An 18,686-nucleotide genomic window follows, 5' to 3' on the forward strand; every position below is an offset into this window, starting at 1 on the left:
TGCAACAGTGCGTAAGGCGTCGTCTCGTCACATTGGAAACGATGCGCAGGTTCGTCGCCATCATTGTGGCTTAGGGTTGGCGATGACCGCCGTAGGATCTGTATGATTCATCTCCCCGCACCCGATAGTCTCCTCGGGTCAGTGGTACAGACAGCTGATGGTGCTCGCCGGTTACTATATTATTTATCTTACTGCATCGAAGAGTTTCCTTGGGGTGACACAGACAGCTGGAGCGCCATTCCTCAGCCTCACGATTTTAACTAGGCAGTCTACACCCTCGGTGGGTTTGACAAATCTCAGAACCTACTCCCGCTACAGCAAGTGATACTTCTAGAAGAAGCTATAAAAGGCGAAAGCTGAATAATAAGGCCGTCGAAAAGTATAATCATGTGTGGACTTTAATCGATGACTGTATTGTTTCAAGAAACACAGACGTCTGACGGAGGTTTCTTCCAGACAGACCCGAATACCTTCATCGTGGAAGGGCTTTGAAACACAGTCGCAGCTTCAACCATGGTTCTCGGCAACCTAACTGATCGACATGATCGTCCTAACAGCCAACAAAGGGTGCTAATAACTTTTTTTGAGGCTCCTATTATTGGTTAAGCCTCAACGAGAACGTGAGAAACTGCGAACGGTAGGCCAAGCTACATTTGTCTAGTTGCAATTGAAGCAATCGAACAAGGCGTCATGTGGTGATGATGCCTCCACGATGATATTATCATACTATAAGTCGTGCCGTCTTCTATTTCCTACAGAATGAGTAAACACATGTCTACTTCATTCCTTTTAATTCTACAACATAAACACGAGCGCGGTTACCTCGACGCGAGGTTGAATGCATGTCGTACAAGCATACCCTTACACCCAGTTGCGATCAAAGATATTGGGTGTTCGCATATGGTGCGACCGGGTCTCGCAACTTGCCCTGAATGTGGCTCATGCTCAGCTAATAAGGGATGCACTTCCCCTCTCATTCAATTTCTATCTTTGCAATATCGGTCACAAGCCGGGTTCGTGCTACCTCCTGAGCTAATACCTTGTGCTGTGTTTGCTTTCTTTTTACAACTCACCATGTGCTCTAGGCCGTTCTAGCATCACAAATACCTGCGATATGTGGCTGTAAATGGCGGGGATATTGCTAATCTGCTGAGAATCACCTCATTCTATCTTATCATGCACCGACGGACAGAAGCCAATGGTCAGCGTTTGGTCATACGGCCACTCCTGGCATATGTCTATTATATTGCAAAAAAGTCATAACATCCCGCCCTATGATATGGGCTGCAGGGGAATACGACCCGAAAGTAATGGCGGGAGAATTATGTACGCATACCGCGGGGCGCTATAGGTGCGGGGGAACTCAGAGCCCCCCCTCCATGCGTGGATCCACGCCTTGAACAAGGAGCAGTTTCTTACCGCAAGTTACCGTGATAGGTTGCACTACGGTGATCATTGGTGCTATCGATTAGAGGGTCCTACTCCGTATTGATTACGGCTATTGGGCTCCGTGATATTACTGCGGTGAAGTGGGTAACACTTTAAACCAAAATCTATATAAGGATCTCGAATCCCCCGGGCCCCTAATCATCCGCTCAAACACAAACGCTTCTTCCACTATCCAGATCCATTATCATTGTTCCAATACAGACCACCCTCATCAATCAATATGCTTTCCATCGGATCCCTCTTGGCCTGCGTCGTCGCCGTCGCCGCAGGCCCAAACCCTGCTCTTGGCGTGCTTGTTGCCACTGGCACAAGCAGCTCCGTCCGTCCTAACCCATCCCAGGTTTACATCAACAGTATTTCTTACGGCGGAACTGGATGCCCACAAGGCTCTGTGGGATCCTTCATCTCAGATAATAGGCAGACGTGGGTGTCCAAAGACGTCATTGTAGTTGTTGATGCTTACCCATCTTCAAGGTTCACACTCATTTTCGACTCCTACGTCGCATCCATCGGCCCCACTGTTGCCGCCACCGAGAATCGCAAGAACTGCCAGCTGAACTTAGACCTCCAGTACCCATCTGGCCAGTACAGCATCTTCACAACGCAGTTCCGTGGCTACGCCGTTCTCGACAAAGGCGTACAGGGTACGCAGAAGGCCACATATTACTTCTCTGGCCAGCCCGAGCAGGCCTCCAGTTCTACCGTCTTTAATGGCCCCATCTCAACTGATTATGCCACTGGATGCCAAAAACATAGGGATGTGGCCATCAATGGAGTCATCTGTGAGGAGACCGGTCGCGCCAGTAACACTGCTAGTCAAACAGACCTAGGAGTTGATGTTAAGTGGGAGAGCTTGTCCACAAGGAGACCAGATGGTGGAGGTGAATGGGACACTATCAGAAACAGGCTTGTAAGTACCCTTCCTGTAGCTACAAGCATATGAAGCGGAATCGCTTCGCGCTCCATTTGTTGATATTGCAGATTTGTGTGCATGCACTAACTATGAGCAGGCATAAAGTAGATTTAAGCAATCTTCGAGACCAGGCAAGCACTTTCGTCGATTCTAAAGCTGCTCGTTCTTGGCAATTTGGCCTGCGGACATTGGTGTGGATCAAGTTTGGTGAATTGGTGGGCTATTGGATGGGAAGTATTGGCCGTGAGTGGATGTTGGTAGTTGGTAGCTCGTATACTGTCAGATCAAATGCATTGTCTGAAAATTGCTTTTCAGCTAAATGTGACTGCTTTGACCGCAAAGCTTGTGATCTCCCTATCTTTGCTCTCTGGCTTTGGTTTAAACAATAATAGCATATCAGAGGGTTGCTCAATAAGGACTATCTCATGGGAAAGGGTATGGTTAACCCGTTGCCTAGATTCAACTAGTTGAATGTGCCAGTCCGTGCAACAATATCTTCAAGAGCTAGGTTCGTAAAACCCGGAACTTTGCGCAGTGTGACTCCCCTATCTTTATTCCTAACTGCTGTACCGACCATATAGTTGCGACCTAATGCTTGGAGCTCCATTGTAACATTCTCGAGGTGTTCGCCCTTGAAGTAAATCTCAAAATCCGTCATGGTCTCGCCGAGAAGAAGGTCGGAGTCATCGAAGAGGGCTTCTTTATTTGCTGCGGGGACTTTGAATGTTCGAAACTCCAAGTCTCGTAGCCATGGCGCCAAGAGGGCCTCTCCGGTCATTTTGATATACGCTTCCCTGAGGCACCAGAAAGCGAAGAAACGTCGCAGCTTCGCGTCGATAATGATACCGGCATCTAATTTCTGAAGAGCACCAGAACTGGTGGTCCAGGAAACTGGCTCATCACGCCGCTCGCAATTCGCGATAGCATCCAGTGCCTCCTCTCCCACGTGGATTTGTAAAGGTAGAGAGAGATTCTCGGTGTTGTACTTCATGTAGTGCACTTCGTGGGGAGAGAAGACATCAGAATGCATGTCAATCCATGCAAAAAGGCCATCCTTGTGGATGGTAGCATTATCCGAGCGCTCGTTAACACAGACGACATCGATTCCAACCTCGACTTCAGGGCTAGCGCAGGCGATCAAGGGAACTAGCCCTGCTTGGTGAGAGACGTTGAACTCCAGTGCCATTCCTACACCATTACTGGGATAGAAGCACGGTTTTCCATTTTCATCTCTGGAGACAGTGGATAGGGCCCATGGGACGCTTCCTAGCTCATGGATAACCAGATGCTTCAGCAAATGCGACGCTAGGCTCATCTTGGCATCCCGGACGAACCAGTACTTCAAAACCCTCTGCTTTTCCTGGGGCGGCAAAATCGCCAGAGCATCGGCTGCCTACAACTTGATCAGTACAATATGAGGTGCTGTTTGGGGTATACTTACCACCCGCTCAAATGCTTGCATCTGTTCCTTCGCGCCAAGGGTTCCGGGAACAACCCATAGCTTCCGCGTGTCGACTATCCATCGAAGAAATTTAATTTCTGAGCTTGCCATTTCAAAAACAAGAACTAAACGTCAATAACTCCAGTTGCGGGTTCAGAATAACTAAATACCCAAGATTTGTGACGTTGCCAACGGAGAATGCTTCAGCTTTGCTGGAGTTCGGGATGGTCGGGGGAATATTATTCCGGCCGATATGTATTCGCGCCGTACTAGAGCAATTTAGATTTGCTGATATCAAGCTTCTGCGTAGAGCATACAGCAGTAATCGGTATTCGAAGCTTTATAGCCGTTTCCAGCATATAGTACGGGCAGGGGAAGCAGGTGCAGGAGCTTCTTATAAAAGCAATCCTCTCTGCATCTGGCCTACAAAGATATCCGAAAGAGTTCGCCCGATTTCCCTCTCCAGCAAGATGGGGACGCAGACAGTCCCCAATACATCACAGCAAATCCTGGTTGCTCTCTAAGGCTGGGATGGTGGTGATGCAAGCATCATTGATCCTTCGCTGCATGCCTCTCCGGGAAGATGATGTTGAGGATAACTTCCTTGATGCAGTCCATGAGGAATTTAGATGATTGCCAGGAGCTCAAGCTTAAACCGGAGGATATTATTATCTGCGCATTTGCTGCAATGGCGGTGTCAAATGCTGCCACCTGCTCACCAATAACCCAAGCTGACATAATCCAGGACATAGATGACGCAGTCTACAAAGGAAGGAGGTCCTTTATCCGACTTTGTTCTTGTGCACACTTATGAAGGACCACCGAGGCAAAGGCAGGGGTGTCATACTGACATTCGTTGCACTCAGTTTGCTATCAAACTCAAGAGCAAACTTAGAAATCTCCTCCTCAAACCTACAAGTCACTATACATATTTTAGCTTGTCACACCAACAATGTCATACTGACATTCGTTGCACTCAGTTTGCTATCAAACTCAAGAGCAAACTTAGAAATCTCCTCCTCAAACCTACAAGTCACCATACATATCTTGGCTTATCACACCAACAACAGAAGCAATACTACTCAACGATTGCTGCAAACTCTTCTACTACATCTGTTTATGCTACATACATCACGGCATATCATTTGGACACTCATTGAACAAGTTATTAAGAAAATCTCCTCCTTAAGGGGGTAGGCCAATACTACCACATGGCATATCTCTACCAACTAGAGGCCTAGGAACATGAACGATAGCTCTAGAAGCTTCTACAACCCTCTATGATTCATTACACGTCATCGCTCCTTAGTTACCCACAAGATTGGTTAAGTTATGACATAATTTGTCTATAGGTACTCTGACCTTGGACCTCCTTTTCACTTCCTATAGGCTAGGAACCCAAGAGATGGTTCTATGGGATTCTCTTACGTTCACTACATGATTAGCAAGCTAGTTGTGGGTCGCACTTGATTTCTAATACATTTACCAAGCCTGGTTAGTCATGGAAAGTCATGGAAAATGAGAGAACTACACTCCTTTGGCATAAATAGGATTGCCCTTTCCTTAAGAAAGGGCAAGCAGACAATACAGTAAATCGACTAGCACATACTTCTACGTCTTTTCCAAGCTTCCAAGCTTCCAAGCATTGATCTTGTTATTCTCTGTTTTTGAAAAGTCAGTGAGGTGCTAACCTCTGACTTACCCCTGAGTTCTCAGACTCAACATTTGTTGCAACTTGTCTAAACCACTTCACCACATCATACACCTGATTGCTGCGTTGTGGAATAGTCCAAGCTACAACCCTTTGGCTCTGTTTCCTAAGACAGTGTGTTGTCTTAGTAAATTCATCCCTTCCTTGGGTGGCTAGATTCTCATATCTGGTGCACCCACCATTACAAACAACAAGAGCAATACTACTCAATGACTGCTACAACCCTCTATGATTCATTACACGTCATTGCTCCTTAGTTACTGGGCCGATATGACCACATAGCATATCTCTACAACCCTCTATGATTCATTACATGACATCACTCCTTAGTTACTGGGCTAATACTACACATGACATATCTCTATCAACTAGAGGCCTACGAACATGAACGATAGCTCCAAAAGCCTTCTACAACCCTCTATGATTCATTACACGTCATCGCTCCTTAGTTACCCACAAGGTTGGTTAAGTTATCACATAATTTGTCTATAGGGGTACTCTGACCTTGGACCTCCTTTCACTTCCTATAGGCTAGAAACCTAGGAGATGGTTCTATGGGATTCTCTTACGTCGACTACAGTTACCAAGCCTGGTTAGTCATGGAAAGTCTTGGAAAATGAGAGAACTACATTCCTTTAGCATAAATAGGATTGCCCTTTCCTTAAGAAAGGGCAAGCAGACAATACAGTAAATTGACTATCACATACTTCCACGTCTTTTCAAAGCTTCCAAGCATTGATCTTGTTACTCCTTGTTTCTGAAAAGTCAATGAGGTGCTAACCTCTGACTTATCCCTGAGTTCTCAGACTCAACATTTGTTACAACTTGTCTAAACCACTCCACTATATCATACACCTGATTGCTGTGTTGTGGAATAGTCTAAGCTACGACCCTTTCGCTCTTTTTCTAAGACAGTGTGTTGTCTTAGTAAAATCATCCCTTCCTTGGGTGGCTAGATTCTCACATCTGGTGCACCCACCATTACAGTTTGAGGAGGAGATTTCTAAGTTTGCTCTTGAGTTTGATAGCAAACTGAGTGCAACGAATGTCAGTATGACACAACTGCATAAACTCGCCCAAGATAGATACTATCTCTCCCTGCCTCCATTGACCGATATTTAACGAAGTCAGACCAGACAATTGGAGTCCCATCGAAATAGCGGGCATGTTCTCCAGATGATGTGCGACCTGAGCAAAGCCACGAATCAGAGTGTATCAACGAACCACCCAAGGCCATGCCACATTCCCTCCCAGATGTCCTTGGATGACAGAATTCTTGCTATTAAAGACGAGAGCTCAAACCAGTACTCGGTGTTCCACCCACTCGCTTTGCTCGTAGGTGGCGACAGCAAGTTGTGCGTGCGACAGCAAGATGTGCGACACATAAAAAGAAGAAAAAGACGCCTTATATATCAACTAACGTGGTTGATCAGTACGTCGGACATATCAGTACCTCGGACACTTTTCATTGGCATTCTACTTTGAATATCAATAAATCAACCATAACATATTAAATTAACTATAACTAAGCGGAATCAGATGAACTAGACATATCTATAGCTTCTTGACAAGTTCGCGCATTATGACCAGCTTTTCCACAGATCCCACAGCATCGCCTAGACGGTTGCCCCTCCTTGCGACTACCCCCAACCGCATGTACGTCGCGTCGTACCTGCTCATCCACATCCTTCTGTGCGATAATAGCCTGTGCATCCTCTACTATAAGTGCACCTCCTTCACGGACACGAGCCTTTTTAGCCCTGCGGCGTTTGCTAAGGGCTTCGTTGGCTGCTCGAAGGGTACGTACCTCAGCAGACAGAAGGGTGTTCTCATGTGCTAGTCGCTCCGTACCCTTTGCCAATGCAATAACTGTCCCGAAGAGTGGAGTTGGCGAGCTTCCTTGGTGACGGGCAATTCGATTTCGAACGAGGGTTGTTTGTGAAAGAGCTTCAGTTGGGTTGGAAGGGGTCTGGGAGACCCAAGGGTTGGTGTTGGCAGTAGAGGGTCTAGAGGGAGTTGGAGTCCGTAACCTCACGTCAAGCTTTGAAAGCACTGCTTGCGGGTCGAAAGGCACTAAGCCAGCTCCGCGGAACCCGGACTGGGCATTTTGGGCTGTCATGGATTCCAGATATGCTGCTCTAAAGGCGAGAAAGAACTCGACCTTGGTAATGTGGTTGATATGAGCCTTAATGAAGGTCTCAATCAGCCGACCATATGCCCACTTCAACACACTAAAGCACCCGACATCAAGTGGCTGAGTTAAATGAGACGAGTGGGGAGGTAGTCCAAGAGTTATAATGTTGTGTGCCTTGCAGTACTCTTGGAACTCGGCCGATTCATGACTCTCGTGCCCGTCTAACACCAGCATTCGATATGGACCCCTTGCACGAACAGCAGTATGTTTGTCGAAGTGTTTCAACCATTCTAGACCCGTCTCATTGTTTGTCCATCCATTGCTTGTCGGTTTAACAACCCAGTTGTGTGGAAGGCCGCCGTCTGTATACCAATTTGCAAGATGATTCTTGCCTTTAACTACCAAAAATGGAGGAATACTCCAGCCGTCACTGTTGATACAAGCAATCGCTGTAGCCCATTCCCGATTCCCTGGCTGAACTGCCTTACCTCTGCCAAGTCGATCTGCACGGGTAACAACCATTGCAGGGCAAATCACACCCATCATAAACCCAGTTTCGTCAAAGTTATAGAAGTCGCAGTCCAAAACACCATATTTTGCCCTCATATTTTCCACTAGTCGAAACCACGCGCCAATTAGTTCAGGATCTTCGCACAAGGCCCTTTGGAAGTCGTAAACGCGATTAAAACGCGTCTTTAATTCTGGACGTCGTTGTACAAATCGGTGAGCCCAGAGCTTCCCGACGCGCCTCCCTCCACGCGATTCGAGTATAAAATTTGCCATATCTTCTACACCAGCAAGCCGGGGTGCAAATCCTCTTGAATCCATATCAAGTATATTCTGAATAACCACCTCCTCTTCTAGTATAGTTAATTTCATCATTGCAGGCCGGCGTTCGTAGACAGTAGTTCGGCCGTTCATTCTGTCGCAGAGTGTAGAATGAGGTACTTCATAGAGCTTAGCAGCCTTCCGACGACTTAGATTTTTTGATGTTCGGATAGCCTCGATAGCTAGAATGATTTTTGCTTCTTGGGTAATCACTGACATAATAAAAGGTGAAAAAAACGCGTTGTGAAGTTAGAGGGTAGGAAATTCGGGAAAAGTGTCCGAGGTACTGATATGTCCGACGTACTGATAAACCACGTTATATAACTATATAATTAAAACATAAAATCAATAGAACTACTATCACTATCGCTACTGCCACTATTGCTACTACTATCACTTTGATCCTTACTATACTGTAAAATGATCACTTTTGATTTCAACCCTTCCTTCTTCCGCTCTGCTACCCGCTTCCTCTCAACCTTACGCTCTTCAATTTCGATTTTAAGTGCTTGCGCTTGTAGCTGCTTTACTACTTGGTCCGATTCCCTTGCTGCTCTTGCGTCTTCTTTTGCTTGCAACTTTGCTTCCTTCTCTTCCCGCATTTTCCGTGCCTGATGCATTTAACTGCCTTCTGCTCTACTGCACGTAGAGTCATAACATCTAGCTCGGTCTTATAGAGCTCTGCCCGGTGTAGAACAACTGTAGTTCCACATGCAAATGATTGAAACCCTTCTCTTTGTAATGGTGGGTGCACCAGATGTGAGAATCTAGCCACCCAAGGAAGGAATGAATTTACTAAGACAACACACTGTCTTAGGAAACAGAGCCAAAGGGTTGTAGCTTAGACTATTCCACAACGCAGCAATCAGGTGTGTGATGTAGTGAAGTGGTTCAGACAAGTTGCAACAAATGTTGAGTCTGGGAACTCAGGGGTAAGAGAGGTTAACACCTCACTGACTTTTCAGAAACAAGGAGTAACAAGATCAATGCTTGGAAGCTTGGAAAAGACGTGGAAGTATGTGATAGTCGATTTACTGTATTGTCTTAAGGAAAGGGCAATCCTATTTATGCTAGAGGAGTGTAGTTCTCTCATTTTCCAAGACTTTCCATGACTTACCAGGCTTGGTAACTGTAGTCGACGTAAGAGAATCCCATAGAACCATCTCTTAGGTTCGTAGCCTATAGGAAGTAAAAGGAGGTCCAAGGTCAGAGTACCCCTATAGACAAATTATGTCATAGACAAATTATGTCATAACTTAACCAATCTTGTGGGTAACTAAAGAGCGATGACGTGTAATGAATCATAGAGATTCGTAGGAGCTTTTAGAGCTATCGTTCATGCTCCTAGGCCTCTAGTTGGTAGAGATATGTCATGTGGTAGTATGAGTGATGTCATGTAATGAATCATAGAGGGTTGTAGAGATATGCTATGTGGTAATATCGGCCCAGTAACTAAGGAGCGATGATGTGTAATGAATCATAGATGGTTGTAGCAATCGTTGAGTAGTATTGCTCTTGTTGTTGGTGTGATAAGCCAAAATATGTATAGTGACTTGTAGGTTTGAGGAGGAGATTTCCAAGTTTGCTCTTGAGTTTGATAGCAAACTGAGTGCAACGAATGTCAGTATGACACTCTTGAAGGTGATGAGAAAGCTTCCTCTGCTCTCTTCTGCCAATGTTCAACTGCTTGCACACTTTGCATAGTTGTTTTCGGTGTTGAGATAATATTATATGAAGCAAATGGCTCATAATCAGGTGTTTGATTCTGAGTCTCTTGTATCTTGTCAATTACAAGTGGAGGATTATATGGATATAGTCCTGCATTTCTCCAACCAGATTGAATTGTACGGACAGTTAGAGATTGCCGTCGGATTTGCGGGATGTCTGAAAGGAACGTATGTAGTTTATACTCATAGTCGTAGCTACGTACTGCTTGATCAAGTGCCTTTTGATGAAAGTGTTTGCACTGCTTAAAAACTGCTACATCAAGAGGTTGTAATAGATGTGTTGTATGAGCAGGAAGGCAGCAAATAACAATGTTATGCTCTTCTGCTAATGTAAGAAAGCGCTCTGTTTTATGAGAGTCATGGCCGTCAAGTAATAAGAGGCGAGTATCATCTGGTGCCATATGCTCTGCAGATAGTTGGATAAAATGCATAAGGTATTGGATTGCAATGTCGTCGTTTGAATACCCGCTCTCATTTACAATAATGAGAGCATTTGGCTCAAGGTCATCATTGTACCATGAATCCATATGAAGTTTGCCAGGGATAATGATAGCTTCTGCAAGTGCAGCACCACTTGCATTTACTGCCTCAATTACAGTAACAGAGAGCCGATTCTCAGGATTATCAACAGTCCACTGCTTTACACCGATTGGTACAATAACAGCTGTAGACTTATAACACCCAATCATATAGCCTGTCTCATCAACATTCCATAAATTATATTGCTTAATGTTATGTTTTGTAATAAGGGCGTTATATGTGAGAAAGAATTCCTCAAACACCTCTTTCTTTTGTGCTTGCTTCCGATGTGTATTTAACGTCTTCGTGTGAATTGTATGAAATTCGGGGTGTGCTTTTAGAAAGTGTTGTAGCCACCGTTGTGATGGTATCGTACAGGTCGTAAGTCTGCAACTGCCTGTAGTATCATAGATCGGTTGGCAGGGACCCCGCGCTTAAGTTGGTCGTATATGAATTGACAGACCGCAGTCTCTTGCGATTGAGATAAGACTCGATTGCTACCTCCGTGGGGTAATTGAGGAGACGTAGTACTCGTAATACGACGTCAGAGTGTCTCACGGTTGACATTGAATATATTTGCAACCCAAGCAATTGTATATGTACTTGGTTGTTTTAAGAAGAACTGTTGGGCCTCATTAAGGCGAGCAATCATAGTAGGATCGTTATTTTGAGGCATTGTAGATACTACGTTATGAAGAATACTATTATTTTCTCTATATATCAAAATAGCGGTGTACGCACATCTTGCTGTCGCACGCACAACTTGCTGTCACCAGTGGTAGTTGGGCAACCATTCGTCTCTTGAGTGTCCCAACATCTCGTGGCAAATCTGCCAGCTCCTTGAGGGATTGGATGAGGCCAAGGCCCTCACGCAACATAGCAAAGGACTTTCGGGATATGTTGTAGGTTTCAGCATACGAAGCTAGAAATTGCTCGAAAGTTGTCATCGGTTTTGATGACCGATTGTAACTAACGGGCTCTGACTGGTCCTCACTAGGGAGAACTGTGTTCTCAATAGTAGTTCCAATAGGAGGAGGCATTATGCTGTTGAGGAATTCCTCAGAAGGGAACTCTAGCTCAGTAGAATCAGCGTTATCTTCTTCGTCGTTAGGGTCAGGATATGTGTTGGCATCGTCATCCGTAGGGATATCCTTGGATAAAACTTCTTCAACTGTCTGTGTTGTAAGTTCCTGGAGGTCTTGCGGCCCATCCACACTGTTCCCATCACTGTTACTGTTCTCTTCACCATAGTCAAATGTAGCATCATCGAGTTGATCATCTTCTATTTCATCATCTCTATCTGCTTGTGTATTTGATGTCTGCTGCCTTAATCTATCTACCACTGATACCCTTCGCTGGGGAAACAGAGGTGCGAGTAATTCAGCCCTCTTCCCTACTCGGCTTCTCTGAAAACGGGCTGGCATCTCAAAAAACGGTGCAGCTATGGGCCACCTATGGTTTGGAATGTTCAAGGTACCCAAACTTCTGGTTTTGAGCCGAAGTCCAACAGCCCACGATTGCGAGAGGCTGTATCAACAGCAGAGCACAATGTCGAAGAGGCTGCAGATTTTTTCGACGTGGGGAGAGTGCCAGGATTGGCTGGGAACCCTGGGGGATTGAGATAGATTGACTTGAAATAGCTAAGTATCCTTCCTTTCTGTTGTGGCGCTGTCGCTGGCAGATGCTGGGCCGAGAATAATCAGCTTGAATCAGGGTGGGGATTTCGCTGGAATCGCTAGGGGGTGGGAAAGCAAGCCAAAGCAAGAAGCTGTTGACTTTCCTCACTGCTTTGAGGCCACTAGCGGGAAGATATGTCAAGACTGTCACAACTGGTAGTAGGTAGAAGTGGGTTAAAGCCAGGGGAGATTTCCTATTGCTCGGCGAAGCTGGGGGGGATTTCCTGGATGCTGGGTAAGCTGGGGAGATTTCCTGTTGAGGATTTGCTTTAGCTGGGCAAAGCTGGGGGAGATTTCCTATCGCCTGGGAGGATTTGCTTTGGCTGGGCAAAGCTGGGGAGACTTTGCTGTCGCTCAGCAAAGTTGGAGGGAGATTTTCTGGATGCTGGGCGGTATTGCAGATGATTTCCTGGATGTTGCGCAGAAGGTGGGAGGATTTGCTTTGGCAGGAGGAAGTCGGAGAGAATTTCCATTTTGATAATCTGCTCAGATGATCTGGATGCAAGCTGCATCAACATGTGCAGTTTCCGTTGCTTCAATTTTAGGTATATCGGGAAGCGTAGTAGGATATAGATTGAGGAATTGTTTCGGCAGACTCTCTTCATGGGCAGAAGAGGAGGTTGTGAGGGTCGTAAGGGCGAGTGCAAGGAGGCACGAGGAGAGGAGACTTGACTTCTGACTCTGAGGAGGCAGCTTCAAGGTGTTTTTCTTGGTGTTGTCACCGGTTTGCGTTCATATTTAGGCAGTGTGGTGAAATGAGAACAGTGCTCGGCTCTATGCGATATGTTTATCTGAGGTGATGCAGTCTATAAAACAATTAGTATAATTCATACTCTTTATCTTTCCTTCAACTTACCTTTGATTCTTGTCGCTGCCTGTGGTGAGGTTAGTAGTGAGGTTGGTGATAAAGTGGTGATGTGCACACTGTTGGGAGTAATTCTGCGGTGCTGGGATATAGGGCCAAGAATGTATGTAAATCCCCGATTACCGTAATTAGTCCCGGGCGCACCAGAACAGAACGCTTCACTGTAGTACAGTAAAATAGAATAAATGAATCAATTCAATTGCTCCCTATCCTACGGGCCTACGTATCCTATTTGTAGGCAAAGGGGGAAGCCCGAATACCCTGTACAACTAAGGGGTAATTACCTGAGCCGTGTAGGGTTTCGGTGGCTGCATCAGACTCTGCACAACCGTCTAGCATAGGAGTCGGACGGTCGCCTTGGGAAACACAGCTGTCTCAGGGCCAAACGGCCACCGTATCCCAAGGTCTGTGTCCACCTTCCCCCATCCAACACACACAAGCCGTTAGTCTAGGTCACGTGACCGGAATCTCCGGATAGCTTCAATTCACGCCAACCTTACCACCTCAGCATCTTCACCATATACTAGTTATCGGCAACGTTGCGGGCATAGGTTCCTTTTCACTTTTGTCTTCAGATTTACTGTCTCTAGTAGCAGTAGACGTTTCATACCCCCATTCTTCCCATTAGTTCAAGTTTCATCGTGGTTACTTTTCTCTAGGTCATTTAATGACAATGGGCTATGAGCCAGGCCGCCGCAATGGCAAGAAGTCACAGAATAAAATGAAGGCAAGCTACACTCTATATTTTTTGATTATCTCAGGTAATGACTATCTGCACAGCATCACAAGCAATAGGAGCCATCCCGCCACCAAGACCTTCTCACAGATGATGAACTCCCCCTCAACTCTGATGGCCAAACGACACCAGTGCATGATTAGCAAGGCCACAACTATCGAGAAGACACTCCTCCTACCAGCAGCCGCCTTACTGGAGATGAAGTCAACAACACTCTTTTTGTCACGCCAGTGACAACTAGGCCAATGCTGAGAGAGGCTGCCGAAGCAAATACTGCCCTATCGAAGAAACGCCACCAGAGCCACACTGATGATCCTAGCAAGAACCCTGGCACAACCTACCCTGGCTATCATAACCGCCAAGTTGCTGCTGAGATGGAACAGTATGGGAATAGGAAACCCGCGAAGCAGAGGACAAGTGGACTGAGATATCTGAACAAATTGATCGGGAAGCGCGCTTCCTTCTCCTCCTGCATATGAATATAAAAGAAGATGTCCTGAAAAAGGTGCTCCCAGAGTATCCAATCGAGTCAACAATATATGGGAATGTCCATGTTGTCCTTATGGAAAAGGTCAAACGTTACCGGTATTCACTCATCGAGGATCTTATAGTAAGTAATACATCTCCTATCTCAAATGTAATTTCTAACATCTTTACAGCTTCACGTCAAGACTGCAATGAATGTAGCAGATGGATCTGGTATTCGTTACAGCAAGACCTTAGATGGCCTTGGAGATATGTTTCGTACTCGGTATACGGCTGCGAATTTTTTGGAGGCATTTCGATTCATACACCATTATATCGACCTTGAGAAAAGCAGCGACCTCGCCCAGTACTATGTCAAGGAACTTTACATCAACGCTTGTGCCCGGACGAAATTGATGATGGACTGGAAATCTGACCCTAATCGAAAGGCTGTTAGCTACACTCCTGAGAAAGCTTTACGGATTTCCTCCAACGCTTTCCCTTGATTGCGGATTACGATCAGCTCGACAAAGATGAGTTCCACGAGACCTTTAAACGGCGCTCAAATACAAAGGCACCAAAACCTATCTCGAAGAAACGTGCCCTTATTCAAGGACAAGAATATATCTTGAGTAGGGCTTCTCCGCCGCCGCCAAAGCGCCGCAAAGAAACTCTAGTCCCTGGGCGTAGTGCTCGGGCAATAGAGTGAGATGTTTGCCGCCTCTTCTTGCGGTTAATTTACACTTGCTTTGGGGGGCATTCTCTTGTGCCCTGCTGTTGGGCTTGTGGCTTGGGCTGGGAAGTTGGCATTATGTTGCTGACCTCCTCGATGGAACATTTTTGGACTTTGCTGTTCTGGGCTGGGCGTTCTAGCTGGATATCTTGGGTTGAGGCATGTTTGCTGTCGGAATAAGAGTGGCTACGGATCACAATGGCATTGTTTGAAGCTGGATCTGGCATGAATACTGGCTATATGATAGAAATAATATGCAATGAAGCTTGATTCCCATGCCTGATTTAACACCTGCTTTCCTGTGCCTGCCGCCTCTCTTCTGTGTTCCTCCGCAGCTTGCGTCGCTGCCGTGATCAAAATGATCATACTCTTGGTGCTCTAGCCCACGCCGTCGCCGATCTATCCTGCCGCTGAAGGAAGGCTTCCCGGGCTCCAAGAGCTCTACAGATTCCAATGACAGATAGCTGTGTGTCTATCAAGCTATCTGCCCTTGGAATCTTGGCCTCATTTTTCAATTTCCTCGCTCACTTTCCTCTCCCGGTCTTCTTCACCATTTTCCTTCACCGTTTTCCTTCGCCGTTTCCTTTGCCAGTCTCCTTCGCCGGCCTCCTTCGCTGGTCTCCTCATCCGGTCTCCTCATCTGGTCTCCTTCGCCGGTCTCCTTGCCGTTTTCGACCACCGATTCTACCACCGTTCCCTCTGTCGTTTCCATCACCATTCGCCTCTGTCATTTCCTTCGCTGTTTCGTTTGCCATTCTTCAGTTCCTCTTTGCCTTTCTTGCTTGCTGGCGTGCCTTTCAACTCTTGCGGCTTCCTTGCCGCCACTCCAACTCCTGGTCCCAGGACCGCCCATTGCCTCATCCACGGCCGCGATGGGTTCCATTCGAGGAAACCAGAAACGCCCGCCCTTGGTCTCGCCCTGAGGACGGTGATAGTACTGTCCTCACTCCACGCCGACAGTGTCAGGACTGAGGAGTGAGTGCTTCAAGTCAGTATTGGCGGTCGCCGTCATGGACTCATGACGATAGTGTGGCCGGCGACGGCAATATCACATCAACGGCCCCAGGATCACAAACGGTGAGCAAATTTTACTGTCATACTACTGTCAATTTCCTATCTACTGTTCTAAAGCTTCAACCGTATGGGTTGAAGCTTTGATCCTGGATTTTGGACGGTCTTCGGACCGGTGCACGGGCCAACTGACCGTGGGATGACCGGTCAAAATAGGTGTGATCCCCGGACCGTCCTCGGACCCCTCGCCAAATACGTGGCGCGCCGGTAAGGTAGAGTCCACATGCTTATTCTTCTTAGCGCTGATGAACTGCCGCCCAAGTGTACAAGTACCAAGTACACTACACTCACCCACCACAGGGACCGAACTGGGACTTTGGGACGTACCTTTTAGGGGACACACAAACCGCCCAGCGTACCCGCCCACCAGCCTTGCAGGGGTTGATAGTCGGGATTCATTTCCACCCTCGACAGTCCCTCGATCCCTTACAATCCCCTCAAGTTCTCCTTTTTTGTTTTTTGCCCTTTCATTGCTTTTCCATTTAATACAGCATGTATATATACACGACATATACCATATACAGCATATACGACATATACAGCACATATAGCACATACAACACACGCTTCGCCCTTATGACAGCTGTCTTGGCGTGATGGCAAATTGGGCGGGCGCCATGATTAGCACGATACGCTGGCGCAACGTGGTCCTGGTACTCGTCGTGCTGACAGCGCTTCACTTTATCTTTATCGACGACACGCTACGGAATTCCTATTCGTCGTACAATATCCCGGACAAAGAGCATAGCGCCGTCAGCGAGCCGCCGAAGGTGGCCGAAGACAATGCGCCCGTAGATGTTGGGAAGACGGCCCCCGAATTGGCGAAAGCCTCTGCGCTGGTCGTGGCGGGAGACAGCAAGCCAGCCGACCCCAAACCTACATCTGTTGCGAAGCCTGCGGATGCCAAACCGAGCTGCGGCGAGTTTTATGCGGATGGTGGGGCGGCGGCGGCGGCGGGCGCGGATAAGGATAAGGAGATTGCTGCTGAACCGACAGCGCCAGCAGCGCCCGAAACAACATCTACACCCGCGCCTTTCGACTCGGGCGATAAGGATGAATATCTCGCTATCTGCGTTTCGGTCAAGGACCAGTACCTCGATGTCCTGGAGTGGCTGACGCACCACTACCACCACCATAATGTCCGACGATTCTATCTGATGGATGACGGCTCCACGCCAGTTCTTGCCACGCTGGACTTCAGCAGCGCAGTCGACCCGAAAGCGATCACCCATCGCTACTACCACCCGGCGACTCGACTATTCAAGCACCAGCAACTCGTCGCCTACGACGAGTGCATCGCGCTCTTCGGACACAAGCACAAGTGGATGGCCTTCCTCGACGCCGACGAGTTCCTCGAAGTCCGCGGCAAGGATACGCTGCACGCCATGCTCAAGGAGCTCGACAGCGACGAGAAGATCGGCGCGCTCGCCATCAACTGGCAGATCCACACCTCGTCTGGCCTCTTGAAGCGACCCGCCTCATCACGCAAGTCCTTCGTGACCTGCATCGAGAACTACGACAACCCGGGCCACGACCCGGGATTCGGCAAGGAGAACGAGCACATCAAGACGATTGTCAAGACGAAGTCGTACAACAAGCCGCTCAACCCGCATAAATTCGAGCTCAAGGACGGCGCGCGCACGGTGGGCGAGAAGGGCGATAATGTGGACAGACTCGCGTGGCGCGTGCCGATTACGACGGATCGCATCTCGGTGCACCATTTTGCATCGAAGAGCAGGGAGCAGTTCGAGGCGAAGATTAGTCGCGGGAATGGGATGGGGGATCCGAAGGGGTGGGAGTGGTGGAATCACACGGAGAGCTTGCCGGATTACAAGTGCGAGGAGATGACGAAGTATGACCCGTAAATGTCGCTGGAGGGATGGGGGAGAAGGGGTGGCTTGGATACCGATTGCTAATTTTGCGATATTCTGAGATGTTGGAGGGGCCTCATTTTGGCTAGGAGTTTATTTTTGGTCATACTATTGGGGATGACGAGATATTGGTGTAGACTGTATATATAGTCCGAAGTGTCTGTCAGATCACTGTGTTTATGATATTATACAGATACAAATCACATACTTGTACATTTGGTCTTTCCTTTTGGATTTCTCCTTCGCTCACATGCTCACTTTCATCCCAGCATCCCCAAGCCGTGGCGCTATCACGATGATGCTATCAAGGGTGTCCCTGAACACTTTTTTCGAGGAGGGTTGCCGGCGAATAGTCGGACCGAAACCCTATGGCCATGGTTATTCTAGCCCAACACATGACGTATGGGCCTATACGCACAGGTGATGGCACCGTGTGATCTGCAGCGAGCTCAGCTTTCTTCGCACTATATAAAGTTCATAAATTCTCCGGCCTGTAGCACACAGACGCGTTAGACGATATACCAATCTTCAGGATATTATAAGTTGC

General features: G+C 47.3%; 7 protein-coding genes across 7 annotated transcripts; 4 read left to right on the forward strand and 3 right to left on the reverse strand.

Moving 5' to 3' along the window:
• Positions 1 to 1,669: 1,669 nt before the first annotated feature.
• On the forward strand, positions 1,670 to 2,465 carry VC83_02450 (uncharacterized protein; the record flags this gene model as incomplete). Its single annotated transcript, XM_024466112.1, has 3 exons — positions 1,670 to 1,872; positions 1,924 to 2,359; positions 2,460 to 2,465. 3 exons carry the CDS (start codon positions 1,670 to 1,672, stop codon positions 2,463 to 2,465), a joined length of 645 nt encoding a protein of 214 aa, XP_024326512.1.
• Positions 2,466 to 2,825: 360 nt separating this feature from the next.
• Positions 2,826 to 3,914, reverse strand: VC83_02451 (uncharacterized protein; the record flags this gene model as incomplete). The annotated part of the gene is made up of 2 exons (XM_024466113.1): positions 2,826 to 3,755; positions 3,804 to 3,914. 2 exons carry the CDS (start codon positions 3,912 to 3,914, stop codon positions 2,826 to 2,828), a joined length of 1,041 nt encoding a protein of 346 aa, XP_024326513.1.
• Positions 3,915 to 12,667: 8,753 nt separating this feature from the next.
• On the reverse strand, positions 12,668 to 13,003 carry VC83_02452 (uncharacterized protein; the record flags this gene model as incomplete). The annotated part of the gene is made up of 1 exon (XM_024466114.1): positions 12,668 to 13,003. The coding sequence occupies one exon, from the start codon at positions 13,001 to 13,003 to the stop codon at positions 12,668 to 12,670; it is 336 nt and encodes a 111-aa protein (XP_024326514.1).
• Positions 13,004 to 13,930: 927 nt separating this feature from the next.
• VC83_02453 (uncharacterized protein) lies at positions 13,931 to 14,233 on the forward strand (the record flags this gene model as incomplete). Its single annotated transcript, XM_024466115.1, has 1 exon — positions 13,931 to 14,233. The coding sequence occupies one exon, from the start codon at positions 13,931 to 13,933 to the stop codon at positions 14,231 to 14,233; it is 303 nt and encodes a 100-aa protein (XP_024326515.1).
• A 241-nt stretch (positions 14,234 to 14,474) lies between these two features.
• Positions 14,475 to 14,970, forward strand: VC83_02454 (uncharacterized protein; the record flags this gene model as incomplete). Its single annotated transcript, XM_024466116.1, has 2 exons — positions 14,475 to 14,609; positions 14,659 to 14,970. The coding sequence occupies 2 exons, from the start codon at positions 14,475 to 14,477 to the stop codon at positions 14,968 to 14,970; spliced, it is 447 nt and encodes a 148-aa protein (XP_024326508.1).
• Positions 14,971 to 15,908: 938 nt separating this feature from the next.
• On the reverse strand, positions 15,909 to 16,217 carry VC83_02455 (uncharacterized protein; the record flags this gene model as incomplete). The annotated part of the gene is made up of 2 exons (XM_024466117.1): positions 15,909 to 16,165; positions 16,214 to 16,217. The coding sequence occupies 2 exons, from the start codon at positions 16,215 to 16,217 to the stop codon at positions 15,909 to 15,911; spliced, it is 261 nt and encodes an 86-aa protein (XP_024326509.1).
• Positions 16,218 to 16,864: 647 nt separating this feature from the next.
• VC83_02456 (uncharacterized protein) lies at positions 16,865 to 18,133 on the forward strand (the record flags this gene model as incomplete). Its single annotated transcript, XM_024466118.1, has 1 exon — positions 16,865 to 18,133. The coding sequence occupies one exon, from the start codon at positions 16,865 to 16,867 to the stop codon at positions 18,131 to 18,133; it is 1,269 nt and encodes a 422-aa protein (XP_024326510.1).
• Between the last annotated feature and the right edge of the window lie 553 nt (positions 18,134 to 18,686).

Source organism: Pseudogymnoascus destructans, assembly GCF_001641265.1.
Source record: "Pseudogymnoascus destructans isolate 20631-21 unplaced genomic scaffold scaffold_5, whole genome shotgun sequence".
Lineage (NCBI taxonomy): Eukaryota > Fungi > Ascomycota > Leotiomycetes > Thelebolales > Thelebolaceae > Pseudogymnoascus > Pseudogymnoascus destructans.